The 19,639-nt window shown below is 33.5% G+C and overlaps 2 protein-coding genes and 1 long non-coding RNA gene across 3 annotated transcripts; 1 reads left to right on the top strand and 2 right to left on the bottom strand.

Moving 5' to 3' along the window:
* Window positions 1–3,441: 3,441 nt before the first annotated feature.
* On the bottom strand, window positions 3,442–5,895 carry LOC122309017. Its single transcript, XR_006242321.1, has 2 exons — window positions 5,246–5,895; window positions 3,442–3,719 (listed from the first exon to the last, which is right to left on the bottom strand). It is a non-coding gene; the product is annotated as an uncharacterized LOC122309017 (long non-coding RNA).
* A 3,827-nt stretch (window positions 5,896–9,722) lies between these two features.
* On the bottom strand, window positions 9,723–15,284 carry LOC122309022 (4-coumarate--CoA ligase 1-like). Its single transcript, XM_043122366.1, has 5 exons — window positions 14,079–15,284; window positions 10,969–11,167; window positions 10,489–10,702; window positions 10,135–10,237; window positions 9,723–10,005 (listed from the first exon to the last, which is right to left on the bottom strand). Exons 1-5 carry the CDS (start codon window positions 15,075–15,077, stop codon window positions 9,886–9,888), a joined length of 1,635 nt encoding a protein of 544 aa, XP_042978300.1. The 5' UTR covers window positions 15,078–15,284; the 3' UTR covers window positions 9,723–9,885.
* A 2,354-nt stretch (window positions 15,285–17,638) lies between these two features.
* Window positions 17,639–19,058, top strand: LOC122309031 (probable E3 ubiquitin-protein ligase RNF217). The gene is made up of 2 exons (XM_043122377.1): window positions 17,639–18,617; window positions 18,703–19,058. Exons 1-2 carry the CDS (start codon window positions 17,788–17,790, stop codon window positions 18,773–18,775), a joined length of 903 nt encoding a protein of 300 aa, XP_042978311.1. The 5' UTR covers window positions 17,639–17,787; the 3' UTR covers window positions 18,776–19,058.
* The last annotated feature ends 581 nt before the right edge of the window (window positions 19,059–19,639 follow it).

Consider the following 19,639-nt stretch of genomic DNA (forward strand, 5'->3'; position numbering starts at 1 on the left):
GATATTTTTATGAGTAATTTTACATATAATCGTAAAGTACATAAATGTCACATAATCGTTTTGAAAAAGAGTATAATTTATTATTAAAAAATTAATTTTTTCAAATAAATCTCATATTTTATTTATTTTTTAAAAAATAATTATTCTCTGATTGAACAATTTATAATTATAAATATCTATTTTCTATTTTTATATATTTTTTGGGTCATCGATATTTCTATATTTGAATGTTGTATGTTTATTTGTTGGGGTCCCCCAAAGGGCGAGGTGGTATAGGCTAGTAGAGCGTATAGCCGATTGCCACAAATGCGGCAGTCGCCTAAAGTGAATGCACTGCTCCCTACTACGTACCAGGAAGCGCTATCTACGATTAGTATAGGATAAAGTCAAACATGAACAGCCGATGCAAAATCACCGTACTCCACACGTGTGGCACAGTGGCAACCTAGCCGCGTCCAAACATGGCGTCACGCACACATATTTGCCGAAAGTAGCCGCACGATGATTTGACCTTTTTCGTGTTGACTCTTCCACTATTATTTTGTATGTCATGACTCATTTTATCTTGGTTTTGCGTGCATGTTGGAATGAAATGATACATTTATAAATAATAATAAAATAATTTAAATTAGGAAATTTTATGAAATTTTAAAAAAATAAAAATAGATTAAACTATTGTAAGAATATTATTTATTATTTTTATTTTTATTTTAGAATTTAAAAATATTGAATTATTTTTTATTTTTTATTTAAAATTTTTTATTTATAATATTTAAATATTGAAATAAAATGGGAAGTAACAGGCCTAACTCATATAATAATACTTCCCTCTTGTTTTAAGATATGAATAAATTATTCATAGAGGTTGGATGTTGAAGGCCCCACCGCATATAATTTATATTACGAGAGTACTTAATAATTTTTTCTCTCAAATACCTCCTTAAACATTAACATTAAAAATGTTTATCAGTCACATTTTTTTTAATTAATATATTACTCTAGAGAAAAATTCTATTATCAATTCGAAGCTTAAACATATTTAATGAAGTATTTACATGACATAATTTGATTTAAAAAATAAAATTTAAAATTTAAATATTACAAACTAAATTTTACTATTTAAGTAATGTGGATGATGTGCTCTATATATTGTGAGAATATAATAACTCAAGTTTTGCTACATACAAATATAGTCGTGTACTAATCTACGTATTAATACTTATTCATTTATATTCAAAATTTAAATTAATATTATTTTCAATAAAATCTATCTTTTGATCAATTATATTAGATTAATGCACATATTAATACGTAATTGTGTTTATAACTAAATTTTTCTATACATGTACGTAATATGCACGCATGGATGTATAATCACTATGTTGACTTAGTCCTATTTGGTTCGCCAAGTTTGAGATTATCGTAAGGGATAAGAAATCTTTTGGAAAGGACGTATTGACAATGTTTCCAATGACATATTAGTCTTCAGAAAAACGTTGAGAACAAGTTCCATCCATTAGTACTTAGACAAGGCTAAAAAAAAAAAAACAGAAAAAAGAGAGACAAATATACATTTTAATTTAATTTAACAAATATTCACCTCGATTAAAATTGTTTAGGATCCAATTGATTTTGCAGTATGAGAAATGAATGATATTTATAGTAATAAAGTGTCTAAATGATGCACAATTATTTTAAAAAAATAAATAAATATGAGACTTATAAAAAAAAGTTAATTGTTTAATAATGGAACCTACTTCTTTTAAAAAAGATGTGCAAAACTTACATTATCCATGACTCATACATCTAGCATTATTCTTTCAAAAGCTATAAATACGTAATAAGGGTTTTGAAAAAAGAGAAATGATATTTACAGTTGTAAATATAGAAATGTACATGAAATCTATATGAAAAAATTAAATTTTTAATAATAAATTTTATTTTTTTAAATAATTACACGATACCTTTTTATTTTATTACTGTATGTAATATTTATCTTTAAAAAACACGCACGGACCTGCTGGTTTGGCCAAAGCTGTGACGTTTGCCGGTCGAGATTAGGCAATCTGAGCAGGTGATGATAGGGTGGGTACCTTAATGGTAAGTGGTTTGTATGCAACCCAAAATTCCGAAGTCTTACTATCACATTTATAGTACGCTCTTTCCGTATCATATACGATAGGGATCTGATACCATTTGACAATTCAATTTGACTTCGTTGAGTGTGAAGACCCCATGAAGGCAAGGTACCAAGGATCCTTCAACCTTGCAGCGTGGGCAAGGAAAGGTATACAGTATTGTCTAGGCAGGGAAGGGTACTATGTCACAGCCATAGATGAAGTTGAGGTAGTATCTCTCGTCCACACAAGAAAGAGTATTAAAAATATAATATTAATAATTATATCTATATCTTCTTGTTAGTTTAAATTTTTTAGACAAGTGGTGGTTTCATATAGTATTAAAGTCATAAGTATAAAGCCCATCTCTACACTCTACATAATTTAATTACATAGTTCACGTATTAGACCTTCTATTATGGAAGAGTCTGGCCCATATTTGAGGGACAGTGTTAAGAATATAATATAAATAGTTAAATTTAACTTTTCTTATTAATTTAAACTTTTAAAATAAGTAGTAATTTCACGGTATGAACCGACGTAAGACTATAAGGTAGTTAGGACGAGAAAGTACGGGGGCAACTAAGAAAGTGGCTATGAACGGACATGTGACCATCTATGTGATATAGTTTAATTTGATTTATTGTAAGAGTTGATGAATGTCTGGTTGTTGCAATAAAGAGAAGCAGAGCAATGAAGAAAATGTTGAGTAATTCTATTCAATGTAATGTAAATGTATTCTATACAGTAGGCTATTTATATAAGAAGAATGAAATAATTTATACAGAAAAATGAATGTACTATATTTCCCCTAAGCATCTATTTATAACGGAATATTAAGAGCAAGTCCGTTGTGAATTCGTTGAGCATGTAGTGGTGCTGGTATATCTAATTTGCTCCTTGTGCATGGTAGCTGATTTATCATCTGGTATTTACTCCTTGTGTGTTGTGGCTGACTCATCTGGTAATATTTATAAATCTTGTGTCAAGTGGGGGGTCTTGACACAAGATTTTTTTATGAATTATGCCATGTTTAGAATAGAATTCATTCATGGAAAACTCGAGGCCATTGTCACTATGTAAGATTTTAATGCGAGTGTTGAACTGAGTTATAAATAGATGACAAAAAAATTTCAGACAAGCACGTGCATTAGATTTATTTTTCAGAATATAAACCCAAGTGCAGTGGGAAAAGTCGGCAACAATTCTAAGGAAGAAATGTGAGCCATTGTGGGTTGGAATGAAGTGACTGCACGAGATCAAAGCAATTAGTAGTAGAGTGAGTGCTTGAAGAAAATAAAGTCTTATTTGTTTTGCTAGATGATAAAGAAGATAAGGTAAATTTTCATTAATATTCATATGAGTAATTACAAGAGGATCTTGTATGAGTAAAATGCGAGAATGGGAGGGATGACCTAATCGACAGTGCCATAAATCATGAGAACTGTTGAGAGGTTGTACAGAGGCTGAAATAAAATTTTGAAGGTGAAAATTCTGAGATAAGATATGAACCAAAGCTTGAGGTGAGACATTGTCTGCGTGTAAATGGTAGAGATCATGTATCATGCTACCCTTCCCAATCGTTGTCCAATGAGAAATGCCCTGTATAAAACACAAGTCATAGACAAATATAAGACAACAATTCAATTCTTTGGCAAGTTTCCCAGTAGATAACAAATTGAAAGTGAAAGTAGGAATACATAAAATATTATGGAGGAGGAGAAGAGTTGCTGTCACTTGCCCAGTACCAATGCGAGTGACAATAGCTAATTCTCCATTGGGAAGTTTGACAAAATAGGAAGTTCTGGAAGTGATTTTAGTGAAGAAAGAGGGGCTACAGATCATATGATCAGTAGCTCTCGTGTCTATGATCCATGGTGTTGAAGTACTGGAAGTAGATGACAAACAAATTGAGGCACTAGCAGCGGAAGATGTATGAGGGTGAGAGGAAGGAACGATTTGAAGCTGATTTGCAGATGGAGAAGCAATCAAGTTCTTATTGTGCAACAAGGCTATGAGCTCATGATATTGCTCTTTAGTCAACACCATGTTGGGTGTTGTGAAAAACGATGACAATGAATTGAAAAATAACACAGAATGAGAAAACGATCACACACGCAATCACACACGACACAAGATGTACGTGGTTCGGCAAATTGCCTACGTCCACGGGAGCTGCAGAGGATTTTTATTATTGAGGAATCACACTACAAGATGGGTCACAACACTGTTCATCCACAGTGTTTTCGTAGCTGCTCTGTTACAGACAAAAGAGGCAAAAATCATATATATATAGTTCAAACGGCGGAATCCCTAAAACGCATGTTCGCTCGAGCGGCGTGTCGAGCGCGCGTCGAGCGAACTTCCCTTCCGCATCCCGCTCGAGCCCACTGTCGAGCTGACGTCGAGCGTTCGACTCTGCCTGATTTCGCTCGAGCGGCCAATGCCTCCGCTCGAGCGAACTCCTCCTGCTCGAGCTCACTGTCGAGCCAACATCGAGCGTTCGACTCTGCCTGACTTCGCTCGAGCGGCCAATGACTCCGCTCGAGCGGTGTGAACCAGACTCCACATTACTCAACAGTTGGGCTCATTACTGGTTTCAGATACAAGAGTTTTTAGAGAAACAGTATTAAGGTGTGGCTTGTGAAACTTGTGACCAGGAGAATAACCATAGAGCTTGTAGCAACATTCAACGGTGTGCCTAGTCATTTCACAATGAGTACAAACAGGGGTTGTGGCATTTCTAGATTTGAAGCACTTAGCCAAAGTATGGCATGTGATTTTGCAATGAAAGTGGTACTTATTGTTGCGCTTGGGAGAAAAATGAGGTGGTGTTGGTGACAAACGATGAACAGGCAAAGCAATCGTGTCAACAAGAGGAGCAGCTGAGGTGATGAGCCGATGACGCTCTTACTGTTGAATGTAAGAAAATACTTTGTTTACTGGTGGGAGATGGTCAGTTAACATAATTTGGTCACGCTCATTTGTGAAGGAGTCATGAAGACCCATAAGGAATTGAATCACACAATCCCGTTGGTATTGGTCAAATATGACCTTCATTGAGGCACAAGAACAAACATGTAGTGGGTCGGAAATGAAAAGTTCATCCTAAAGAAATTTGAGTTTACCATAATAGATGTTAACTGTATCATTTTCTTGAGACAAATTTACAAGAGTATTCTTCAGCTCATAGATCCAAGGGCCATTTTGAGGGGAGAATCGTTCCTGCAATTCAAGCCATAACTCACAAGCATCATCACCAAATGCGATGGAGGGACGAAGGGGCATGCTTATTGAGTTTTGAAGCCAGGACACAAGCATATAATTGCATCGTTCCTAAAGGGCAAAAAGAGGGTCAGTGATAGTAGGAGGTTTGAAGATGCTTCCACTGAGAAAACTAAGTTTATTCTTGGCGCAAAGAGCACATTGAATTGATTTGGACCACGTAGAGTAATTCTCGGTTGTAAGGAGGTCAGTGATGAGCAGAGTGCTAGGGTTATTGGAGGTTTCTAATCGGTAAGGGTTGGTTGGTTTACTAAGGCCAGTAAAATCGGGAGTGGGACGCTCTGATGTCATGTAAGAGTTGATGAAGGTCTGGTTGTTCGAATAAAAGAGAAGCAAAGCATCAAAGAAGATGAAGACAATGTTGAGTAATTCTATTCAATGTAATGTAAATGCATTATGTACAGTAGGCTATTATACAAGAAGAATGAAGTAATTTATACAGAAAAATGAATGTACTATATTGCCCCTAAGCATCTATTTATAACATAATATTAAGAGCAAGTATGTTGTGAATTCGTTGAGCATGTAGTGGTGGATGACTCATCTGGTAATATTTATAAAATTCTGATTTTAATGGTAATAATTCGAAGGGGGTGATAAACTTTGTGGAAATGGAAAAAAAACTCCACCAGAAGAGATGTAGTGAACCTGTATAAATACCAGAGACCAACCAAGGTACAATCTAAGTTGAAAATACCTGCCTCTTAATTCAAGAAAACTAGCTTGAGTGTCAGAGCTTTTCCAGTTGAGATATTCGAAGTCTTTTCCTACCTAACGGGAGGAGACTCTCTTCTAGCATGATCTAATCAATCAAAAATAAATGTATGTATTATTATTATAGTGAAATAATATTTACAGTCATGATTATATAAGCGTTGTCTAATTTTTTTTAAAAAAATAAATTAATACGAGACCCACATAGCTGCATTTGCACATTCTACGATTATAAATTGTTGAACTCAAGATTTCAAGTTTCATGTGATTATAAATCTACACATGGATTTTGATGATAATAAATGAATTCAAAGAATAAAGAAGTCTCAAGCTCAAGTTGTCTATACAATGGAGTCAAGCACATCAAGGAAATAAGCATGAGCAAGAAGGGAACAAGTTCATATTAAAATTATAGAGTAATGTTGTAAATCTCTTCAAAATTCGAAATTAGGATTAATGCTCAAAATTAATATTTTATCATAAAGCATTAAAATACATTTTCCACATGTTCATGAATATTTTTGAAAATTAAATTTGAAAATTTTGAAAGATAATTGATTGTCATCTTTTGCATGTGCATGCATTGATTAAAGGGTTGAACTTTGAAAATATTAAAGATGATTGATTGTCATCTTTCACATGTGCATGTTTTATTTGAATATTTTCAAAAGTGATTGATACTTTTTTAGACTTATACAAAAAGTAAAAGATTAGGTTTGAATTTTTTGAAAATGAAAGTGTGCTCATTTTGTCATATGCTAAAAGTAAAAGATTAGGTTTGATTTTTTTAAAAAAGTGAATGATGTTGTCTTTGACAATTGAAAAAGAAGAACCTTTTATTTGAATTCTTTGAAAAAGTGAATGATGTTGTTTTTGACAATTGAAAAAGAAGAACATTTTATTTGAATTTTTTGAAAAAGTGAATGATGTTGTCTTTGACATGTGAATCTTTTTAAATTTGAATATGAAGTCTCATATGCCTATAAATAGATCAATTGAGAGCTTCACATTCACAACACCAAGAGCATACAACATTCATTCAAAACTTTCATTCTCTCTTCTCTAAGCATTGAGCCTTAATCCTTATTCATTTTGAGAGATATAGTTTGCGCTGTATTGTTCTTATTTCACTCATTGAGGAGTGTTTTCTGATAACCTACCCACTATCAGCTCTTGTATCAGAAAAAGGGTGTGTATAACCCTTGTGTGTGTAGAAAGTATTCTACACGGGGAATAGTTGAATCACCACGTGTAAGGTGATTGCAAGTGTAGAGGGTGTTCTACACGGATCCTTTGTAGCGGTATTGTTCAAAGGTGTAATAGGTTTCTATCTCCACCTGAAGGAGGTTGAATAGTGAATTTGGGAATCCTCAAGGGGTAGCTTGAGGCGAGGACGTAGGCAGTGGGGTCGAACCTCGTTAACATACTAAGTTTGCTTCTCTCTTACCCTTACTCTTTATATTTATTGTTATTTTATATTTTGTTTATATTTTATATTATATATTTGATTTATAATTGTTATTTTTTTTATACAACTCAATTCACCCCCCCTCTTGTGTTAGTCATCTGGGCAACATAAATAATATTACTCATTATTATATATTAAAAGTGTCTATCCTCTTATGAACAATATTTTTGGACAAATTTTCATTTTCCAATCCTACCCCTATGCTTTTACTATTTTCCATTTTAATCCCTCACTCATTCTATTTCATTTATTTTAGGGGTGGGCAGTAGGGATTGTTAAAAAAAAAAAAAAAGATGAATCAGATCAAATAATTTTAATAAAAAATTATATATTTATCCGTGAAAATTTTGTAAATTATAGAGAAACATAGAAAATATGAAAAACCAAATTTATATATATAGTCCTTCAATGGTTGATTCTATGTAAATAAATTAATTTTTGAAAAAGATGGCTGAATTAGATCAAATAATTTTAATAAAAAACAATATATCTACTTGTGAAAATTCTATAAATTAGAGAGGTGGGTTGTGAACAAGATAGAAAGATAGAAAATATGTAAAATCAAATTTATATATATAGTGTTGACTCTGTTTAAAGAAATTACTTTTTGAAAAAGATGGTTGAATCAGATCAAAGAATTTTAATAAAAAATAATATATCAACTTTTGAAAATTCTATAAATTAAAGAGGTGTGCTGTTAAAAAGATAAAAACATTAAAAACATTTAACTGGACATATATACCTCAGGTATGTAACATCTTTTACTAGTATATATATATATATATATATGCATGCGTATGTATTTTTTTTTTTTTTAAATTTTAAATCTTTTAGAAAAAAAAATAAGTTAGAAATTTTAAATTTAAACTTTTAAATTTTCTTCAAATAAAAAAGAAATTTTCCTGATGTGTGTCAAATATGAAAGGGGAAAATATAAAAAATAAAAATAGTCATCCCGTAGCATGGCCTTTTTTGGTGGGAAGTTGGGGAGGGGCTTTACTTTCTATTGGTCTGATGAATATGGGCTTTTTCCGTAGTCATGGGCCTTTTGCTAGCTCATTCTTGCTGGGGCTCTGCCTAGTAGGATCACTAGTCCAAGACTCCAAGGTATGCTTACTATTCTCTTGTGATTAGGCTCCATTTAGGAAGTGTAATGAGAATATTTTATTATTTATTATTTTATTATTATTATTTTTATATATTTTAACTATTTTATACTACTATTTATTATTATTATTAAATATTTTATTATTATTATTTTACTATTATTCACAAAATATCTGAAATCATCCTACTACTGAAATGCAACCATTTGACATATTATAATTTATTAGAAATTGTTTTAAGGCATGTTTGAGTGACATTAAAAATTTTTCGTAACTTCATTTGTAAAGATTACTCACTTAAACATAAAAATATTTCTCTATTTCAAATTTTAAATTTTTTTTATTTAATCATTACTTAAATACAAAAATAAATATAATTTTTATAAACTTCCTAAGAAAAATAATATTAAAAATTAATATTCAAATAACTTTTTAATTTTATCTATTCATTTCACAAACTCTAATATAATATTTATATTCATTTTTTTTTTCATTTCTTAAAATCTAATAAAATATATTTACTCTTACCCTTCACAAAATTTTAAAACGCTTTAAGCATCCAAAATCCAAACATACCCTTATTGCAGAACTTTTCACAATAATATGTATGAAAAGATGGTTCTCTTATTAAGGTTTTATTTAAATTTTAAAGGAAAAATTTAGTTGCAATCACAACTGCATATAATATATGTACCAATTTAATGTGATTAGTCAAAAAGTAGATTTTATTAAAAACAGTGCTAATTTAAATTTTGAATATAAAGAAAACAGTATTAATACGTAAATTAGTATATAATTTTACTTGTACGTAGCAAAACTCAACTTTAAAACAATTCCACGTGATTAATGATTGTACTCCACATGATGCTTGTGATTTGATAAATTGGGACTGATCACTACCTTGATATCATCCTCACCTTGGATTTACCCCCTAGCTAGGGTGTTGATGAGTATTAATTGCAATGTAAAAGATCCTCCATTAACATTTTGAAGAAAGAAACACAACATCGATCTGAAAAATTAACAAACAAATAACAAATCATATATAACATTTAGTATTAATTGGTTTTGAAATTGCAATTCAAGTCCTTTACGCATACTTTCTTTTCAAATACAAAGTAATTCATGTAGCAAAGTCCAATAGCTTTCGTATAGCTTTATATATATATATATATATATATGGTACTGGCCGGATTCAACTTGGAAGGCCGGCGGCCAGTTTCGCCCTCAAATCTTTGCGCAATATTTTCCCCGACGGCGACTTTGGAATTGCATCGATGAAAAATACTCGGTTTATTCTTTTATAAAACACCACCTGAACCATCACAAATGACATGTATACAAGCTCGAGTTAAGATAGAAGCCAAAAAGTACCCTATTTTTCAAAACAAAATTTAATGCAGAAAAGTCACCTATTTTAGCAAGATTTAAGATTAAAAGTCACCTGTTTAGACACAAACTGCTTAATTGCATCCTCTGTGAGGTTAGAACCACTTGATCGTACCACAAAAGCAACAGGGACTTCTCCCGCTAGATCGTCTTTCAAGCTGTATATATAAATGGCAAATTAACATCATTCACGTGCATGAGTGCTGATTCAGTGTACAAAACCCAGAACACAACCCACCATGCAAAGTACGTATTTAGTTACATACGCATATATCCTAAATTAATGTGGTTAGATATGAGACGTTTGATTTTTTTCAGTAAAACAAAAAGGTGTCACAATTTGTTAGGCACAACAAGTCATATCAATCTTTTCTTGAACCAAACATTTCTGAGAACTAAATTAACTTACGGGACGACAGCAGCATCAGAGATGTTGGGATGGGTGAGTAGCAAGGCCTCAAGTTCGGCAGGGGCAACTTGAAACCCTTTGTATTTGATCAATTCCTTCAACCGATCAACGATAAAGAGCTCGTCGTCGTCGTCAATGAAGCCGACATCGCCCGTATGTAACCAACCCTCTTTATCTATGGTTCTCTCTGTGGCTTCCGGATCATTAATGTAACCTGAACATATATCAACAAGGCTACGTAAGGTGATCTCAACACCAATCTAATCTAGATAATAATAGCAATGATAGATCAAATGAAAGTAATATGTCAAGATTCTCTTAAATGGGAGAGACAAACACTTTACTTATTATTATCCATAAAAACTTTTTGAGCAGAGCGTTAAACGAGTAATAAATATTGTATTATCTATTAATTTTATGTCCATCTCTACCACAGAAAATCCGATTCTATAAAATTAGTGCTAGCTTATACGTACGTACCTTTCATGATCTGGTCGCCCCTAATGCAAATCTCTCCGGGTTGGTTGCGGGGCAGGGAGGAACCAGTTTCGGGGTCGACGATCTTCATTTCTGCATTCCTTACAACAGTGCCACATGCTCCTGATTTCACCTCAAATGGTTCTTTGGCAAATGCCAAACACATTGACAGTACTGGACCTGCCTCTGTCATTCCATATCCCTGTATTTTTACAACCAAATATTTTGTTTAGGTTCATCATGAGCAAAATTAAGCACTTCTCCATGCACCAAAGAAGTTTATGAGAAGCGTTAAACAGTTCCCAAGAAAGTCCCACATCGGTACTAATTAAGAAAGAACAGTTTCCTATCTGATCTAGATGGTACTTTTAATGATCTACATGAGTTTTTAGAGTTTTTGGTTTTTTTGAACCGTCCTAAATTATAAGTATAATATTAAATTGATTTACGTACAGTCACTTTTGAGTATTATTTGTATACTTCATTAATATAATTTGTCAAAATAATTATTTTATATAAAAAAAAAAATAACGCAGCTAATCATATTAATAGAATGTATAAAAAATACACAAAAATGATTGTATAATATCTACGCTGAATAAAGGTATCTAGTTGGTAATGTAGTCTCAATTTATTTATATTTGTAAGAAAAAAGTCTGTCTAGAACTCTTATCTTAACAGTTCTGCCTCCATTATTGACTAGCTACCACTATATCCTCCATTATCAAAACCATTTATTATTTTGTTTTACTGCCAACCAGGTTAGGTATACTCTCTTCCAAAAGTTGGGGGTAATTAAAGAAAAATGAAAACTAAAACAAGGAAAGAAGAGAGATATGGCTGGGTTGGTGACATGCATGATGTGGAAACGCTAACCATAATATAAATGTGGATGGGGGTAGAGATCATGCAGGCACTTGATCTAGATTTTGACTGTATGTCTATCTCTGAATTGTAGAAAGCGTTTGGACAGAAATTATAGGAAATTATGCTGTCTTCTTAAAAACTTGGAAGCTTGACCACTCCCAAATATGATTGGAGTCTCTAGTTTCCTAGAGTGAGGACAATGCAAGATGCATACCAAATACCAAACCATAAAAGCGATCCTGATTAATGAGGAAGAGATGGAGGACCATAATTTTTTCGGGAGGGGATCGGAATAGTACTCATGGAAGCTGCTTGACCCACGAGCATGCATTTGGAGACTATTACTTCGTTGCAGTGATTGAGTTAACTGAAGATATAGAGCAACCATAACAACAATCCTAAACAACTTCCTCGTCAATATTTATTACGTGAATAATACTAGATACAATAATGACTTATACAAACATTAGGCACTCATTTTTATGCTTTTTCCTAGCTTGCTGGTTCAATGTTGATGGGTTCTATTAATAACATTAAGGGAGACAACAAGAGTGTAATATCTTTGAAAATGAGTCATTTTTAAAATACAAAGTAGGACAAAAGGTTTAAAATTCTCTCCCAACCTTATATATATATATATATATATATGTATATATCTATGTCAAAAACTCTATATACAATTATTTTTATATATTCCTTATTCACTCCACTAATCATGTGATTGGCTACGTTATTTTTTTAATATAAAATAACTAATTTAGTCAATGACATCAGTAAAGTATGAAAAGAATATGCAAAAATAACTGTATATAAAATATCTCTTTGTAAATTTATTTTTATGAGAATTTCTTGTGACTTAAGTATATTTGTATGACAAATTAAGAAGTTTAGGGACTAAAATGCTCAGTAAATACGTACGGTTGGTAATGTAGTTGTACAAGTTGAAAGGAGGAGTCGGTGATCTAAAACTCTATCTTAACTGCTCTGCCTCCATCATTGATGACTACCTACCTCCCCAACTTCTCATGCATATTCTACATACTTTTTAACACTTTTTTCTGATGATAGTATATAATATACATATACTCGGGGACGAAGTTAGGATTATAACTTTGGAGGCGCCAAGGATTTTAGATTGAAATAAATAGTTCAATTGAAAATTTTTAGGAACACTATTAAAAAAATGATAATAAAAAAAAAAAAAAAGAGTGATTGAACAGTAAGAAATAAAAGCAAATAAATTCAAAATCTAAAGAAAATAGGCATTTCACAAAAATAAAAACGGCAAAAAAAAAAAGTTTGTTTAATATTTTAATTAAAATTAAATGGGAGATAATATACCTAAAATATTAAATTTTAGTAAGAATTTACTTGAAATAATTTACTTTGTAGAACCCCCTTGCTTTGTCACTAATTCATTATTGACTATATATATATATATATATTCTTGTTCCACTATATTTTATTATGATATAAAAAATAAAAAATAAAAAACAGTGAAAGTTAATAGATATGGACTAATGGTTAATGAGCTGACATGGGGACCCTATCTCTTTTTGGAAGCTTGGCCCATAAATATCAAGTACCATGGTAGGAAACATCAATATTTTACTACAGTTGGAAGAAAATGCAGACCAGGAATATTGGAATGGAAAATTCTATATATGTACCATGACAGCGATCCTAGCTAGATTAATTGGAAGACTTGGATCACCATTCTTTTTTGGGAGGGCTTCTTATCTATGAAGCTTGACCCACAACAAGCATATGCATGATTAATGGGGACATTTATTCAATATTGCATGAGGTGAGTCTAAGATATATATGATATTATCCACCATTTTTTTTTTTTAAATAAGAGATCATTTAAATGATTGGAGTCATGTTATAAAAATGTCATAATATATATCCTTGGAATGGAAGAAAAATGAAAGATCCGACAAATATTCTTTATAACACAACATCATTAATAATAGTTAAAATTTTCTAACTTTTTTTGAATTTTTCTATTTTTGAGCATGTATTTAGAATATAGTATCCACATCACTTATATCATAATATCTGATTCATAAGATTTAAATTTTAAAATTTACGCAAGACGTAGACTTGTAAATAAGATTTTTCTTAATTGAAAAGGAAGTATTTCAATTCTTTAAGGCTTATTAAACAAGACAAACTTGCATGTTCGAAACGACCAATAAAACCGAAGGATTATTAATTAAGAAAAGATTGAAAAGGACCCATACCTGACCAAATTTAGCATTGGGAAACTTTGCCTTCACAGTTTCTTCAATTTCCTTGCCCAACGGCGCCCCTCCAGATTTGAGCATTTTTATCGACGAAAGATCATACTTATCGAGATCTGGGGACTTAGATATGGCCAACACAATCGGCGGGACAATGGGCATGATGCTCACCTTGTACTTCTGTATCAGCTGCAGGAGGGAAACAATCTCGAACCTCTGCATGAGCAAAATGGCTGCTCCAGCTCGTAATCCGCAAAGAAAGACGGAGTTGAGGGAGTAAATGTGAAACAGAGGCAGCACGCACAGAATCACGTCCTCGCTTTGGAAGAAGAGGTTTGGATTCTCTCCGTCCACCTGCTGAGCCACGCTCGTCACCAACCCTTTGTGTGTTAACATCACGCCTTTGGGTAGCCCCGTCGTCCCCGAAGAGTAAGGCAGTGCCACTACGTCGTCGGGGCTAATGTCAACCGTCGGGATGTTGTTCTCGTCGGACTGTGTTAGCTCCGAGAAATGCAAGCAGTCTTGCGGGGCTGAGTCGTCGATGCACATGATCTTAACAACATTTTCGTCTGCGAAATCCTTCACCTTGTCGTAGTAACATGCCTGAGTGATGATGAGCTTTGCTTTGGAGGATTTCGCTTGCTTTGATATCTCTGCAGCTGTAAAGAAAGGGTTGGCAGCCGTGGTCATGGCACCTATATGCGACGCACCGAGGAAAACGAACGCGAATTCCGGCGTGTTGGGTAGCAAGAGCATGACAACGTCTCCCTTCCCAACACCGAGCTTGTTGAGGCCGGAAGCGACCTTGCGCGCGGTGAGCTCGACATCATAGTACGTGTACACCTTGCCGGTCGAACCATTTATCAAACAAGGGCGCGAGCCGACCTTCGATATATTCTCAAAGCAATATGTGTGCAGAGGGAGATGTTTGGGAATGTAAATGTCAGGGAGTTTCGATCGGAAAACCATCCCTCCTGGCTGCTCTGTCTGGATAGACATAAGGACTGCCAGGAAAAGAGAAGAAAAGCAAATAAATGTTGGGTCTTGTTGCTGGTAAGGGGGGAATGCTAGCTAGGGGTCGAAAACATCGATCGTATTAAGGTGATAAAAAGGAGAGCGAGGAAGATGGAAGCTGGGGGTTGGTGAAGGGGTGTAATGGGGATTGTGGAGTTTCGTCGAGGTTGAAAAGGGGAAAGGAAGCAATCTGCAACGGGGGAAAAAAAACACTTGGTTGGTGAAGAAGGAGATTGAATATTGTTGTTGGGTTGGTGAGATTGGTATTGGGTGGTGGAGGTGGTGGGGTCCGAATTATGGCAATGGTAGTGCTGCTTTCTAGTTTCTCCCAATAAGCAGGCCTTTTACCTACCTTTTGACGTGATGGAGAGAACGTCTTTGATGGATGCAAACCGAGTGTCTAGCTTCAGCCTTCACCTACCTTAGGAGTTGGACTGTCTGAAGCCCAATAACCATGCCAACATGCAGCAAAATGGTCAGACCTAAATAAAAGGTTCACAACCATAGTTGTTCCTGCTTTTTTGGGCTAAAAGCAAGATTTTTGTACTTCTTGGCATTCTAGTTTGGGGCTTTAGAGTGTTTTGGGGAGTTTGTTTAAGCCCGTGAACACTCCATCCCAATTTCCAAGTGAGTTCTTAGATTAGCCCAACTCCAACCGATAAAACTCTTTAAAAAAACATAACCTATTTTACAGTACTCTCAAACTAGCGTTGCTACCTGCATATCCCGCTGCTATCCCGGCTCCACTCGTTCACGTTGATTGGGTGAGAGGATTTTTTTTTTTTTTTTTTTTTTTTTTTTTTTTTTTTTTTTTTTTATCTTTTCGTCCGCTAAGTGTTATCATTTTGAAGGTTAAAGGTTTAATTAAATTAATATTTAATAATTTTATAACTTTTGAATTAATGATTAAATCTTTAACAATTGATATTAGAACAATAATTATGATCTTAAAGGTTAAAGGTTTAATCAAATTAGTATCCAACAGACTTAAAACCTTTTTGATTAATGGTTCAATCTTTAACACCAACCCGATTAACGAACAAACATTAAAGATCAAACACAATGTAAACATAAATCAAACAACAAACACATTTGAGGTCTTTAGATCAGAATTAGATCCATGCCTGTGTACCTGATCTCGAGAATTTTGTAGAAGTTCATATTGTGCTTATGTTAGAAACTTGGTCATGCTATTTTGTAAGAGGGAATGATGTTGCAAATAAAAGTACAACTTTATGCATAAACCTTAAGCTTACTTCAAAATTTAAAGTTAATATATTTAATTTAATTCTCTCTTTCTCCTGATTATTTAGCAACTACTTAAACTTTTCTTGTATAGATAGTCAAATGGCATCACTTTTTTTTTCTAAAGAGAGTTTTGGATTGTACCTTTCATTTCTTTTTTTTTTTTTTTGGCCTTTTTCTACCTTTCGGCTAGCTAGAAAAATGAACATAAAGCAAATGACCCGGATCATTTAATTGGGATGGTATGAACACGAGGATAAAGTCCTTAATTTCTTACTTCAACTTGAGAGGCTCAAATAGAACAAAGGCAAACTTACAAAAATAACCCTTCTCTTGGGTGATGTTAAGGAGTACTTCTTCAGACTACTGTATTTGACAAATGACTTAACCATCAACAAAAACCACATTTTCATAATTAAAACTTCAATTTTTTTTCAAAATGAAAATGAATTTTCAATTAGAAAAACTTAAGAAATCTTGAAAAAAGAAAATTAAAAAAAAAATATTATTGATGCATGCAGGGTAATTGTCAAATGGGAAATCTGAATTATTCAAACCTGTCAAATTAAAAATCTTAATTTGAACCATCGATCTTATCAAGATAAGATCAGTTCTAAAAATCTTAATATAATTGAACCATCGATCATATTTAAACTTGTATTGTTGTTAATTAATAATGATGATTGGTCCAATTTTAGTACAACTATATTCTTATCACTCATCTACCCTTATTATCTCATCACAAAGTCATCATACACTTATATATAAAAGGGTACTGCTAGCAGGCCACCCACTAGTGTATTTAATTTTTTTTTAATATTATTAATTATTAAAAAAAATATACAACTTCACTAATAGTCAATTTCTTAACTATTAATTAAAAATAAAAAATCAAAATAATCAAGCAGTAAGTTTGAACGGTAAGTTTGAGGAGCTCAACTAGTATTTTTCATATATATATATATATATATATATATATATATATAGAAATAAGAGTTGTACAGATCTCAATATAAGAACTCTCATTTCCGAACTTACTTATCTGCTAAGGTGCTTGGATCTATAGTTGCAGTATACTCCTGCGAAGAGAAAAACAATGATGACAAAGCAATATATACTTTACAACCCATAAACCTACATTGATTTATTTTTTAAAATGATCAGATTATTTATCTATCTTACATGACCCTACATTCTCCTTTTTTTTTTTTTCTGTACATCAAGATCAAGAAGATTCCAAAGCTTTAAACCCCTAGCTGAAGTTACAAATTGCTTTAAAAAAAAAAAAAAAAAAGGAGTCCCAAATCTTCCAATCAGAGATGACATCTTCTCAGCCAAGACTTTGTACAGTGATGATGCTACTAATTCCTTTATATTTCATGAAACATAGGCATTCTGCTTTGCCGAGAGTGTGATCAGTGGCTGATTGTTCAAACAGAAACCTTGAAATATGCCAACCGAATCAGCCTCTGACCTCATGCATGCAGTAGATGATGTTTGCTTCTCACTAGTCTCTGATGGCGAACAAGAAAATGAGACATTCACAGTTTCAGATGAACAGTTTGCAGAAGAATTACAGTTTCAAGAGGTTCTAATGGGCTCCCAGATCACTTCCCAAATGGCAAACAAGGAGGCCTTGTCCTCCTCATCCTCACCAGAAATCCAACCAACTCCTCCATCACCAAATACAGAGCTAGTGGAGGGAACGGAAGAAGCAGGAGAATCATCTCAATATTGCATCTGCGAAATTTGTGCTGAGAGGAGACGCGGTGATGAGATGTTCAGAAATGAGAGCTGCGTTCACTCATTTTGTTCAGACTGCATTGGGAAACATGTTGCCACGAAGATCCAAGAGAGCATAACCGTTGTTTGTTGCCCCGGATTGGACTGCAAGGCTGTGCTGGAACACGATGCTTGCGGCCCATTGCTTCCCAAAGACGTGCTGGAAAGGTGGGAAGTGGCCCTATGCGAAGCTCTGATTCCTGCATCCCAGAAGTTTTACTGTCCGTTTTGTTCAGCCATGTTGGTGAACGATAGCGAGGAAGGAGAAGTCGTTAGGCAGTCAGAGTGTCCATTCTGCCATAGATTGTTCTGTGCACACTGTAATGTTCCCTGGCACCCAGGGGTAGATTGCGAAGAGTTTCAGAGACTGGATGAGAATGACAGAGGAAGGAACGATCTCCTGGTTAGGGAGCTTGCAAGGGATAGGAAATGGATGAATTGTCCCAATTGCAAATACATTGTGGAAAGGACTGAGGGTTGTCCACACATTACTTGCAGGCCAGTTCGTTTTCATAAACAAGTTAACTCGAAACTAGCCACATTAAATGTGCATGTATAAACACGTTATTGTTTGTGGTTGCAGGTGTGGGTCCCAGTTTTGCTACGGATGTGGAGTACCATGGACTGACGACCATGGTGGTTGCGTGAGAGATTAAAGTCCGACTCTTTCGTGGAGCTGTTGATGGAAAGATCAGTTCATATTTAGGGATGGAATGCATCAAACTCTGTTTTTGTTTTTCGGTTGGAGTGTTTATGTATTTGAAGTGTCGAATTGCAACAGTACCCATTCCACAGTGCACAAAAATGCAGGACCTCATGAGCAGCATTAATCTGGGAAAGTATTATCAGATTCGTGCCAATAAGGAAACTTGAAATATTGTGATCTCCTGCCACTGTTTGATTTTAAGCTTGTGATCTTTTTTAAGTACCTTTTGCTTATTATGTTTATCATTTAAATCTTGCGTTTAGATCTTTTAAATTGATAAAAATCGTTTCATATTAAATCGCTTGTTGCTGGCAATTAAATTTTTCAAGAGATTATTTAGATTGATTTTTTAATTTTTTTTTTAATTTCTGAAATCTTGATCGAAAGATCAAAGGAACTCTAGAGATAGTGCTGGATCTCGTAGAAAATACTTTTTGATAATTTATTTTTTCAAATTATGAAAACTGATGTAATGATTATATGAAAATTGCTTTGAGAGATGAAGAATTACAGGTATAAGGTGTTGCACAAAGCACAACACAATTTACTCATTGGAATGCATACAAGTGTATTAAGAAGAGAGATACTATTTATCACCACCACATCATATATTAATATGTGATTTGTCATTTTTATCCTTCGATTTAAATACAAATATTTACATATTAATATGCGTGTCTTTAAATTAAAAGATAAAAATAATAAATCATATATTGATATGTGGAATAGAAGATGATAAGAAGAATTTTTCTATTCAAAAACACACACATACATTGGGTTGGGCTAATGGAAAGGCAATTGTGGTGAGTGGGAT

The sequence above is a fragment of the Carya illinoinensis genome, chromosome 1 (assembly GCF_018687715.1).
Source record: "Carya illinoinensis cultivar Pawnee chromosome 1, C.illinoinensisPawnee_v1, whole genome shotgun sequence".
In the NCBI taxonomy this organism is placed as follows: Eukaryota; Viridiplantae; Streptophyta; class Magnoliopsida; order Fagales; family Juglandaceae; genus Carya; species Carya illinoinensis.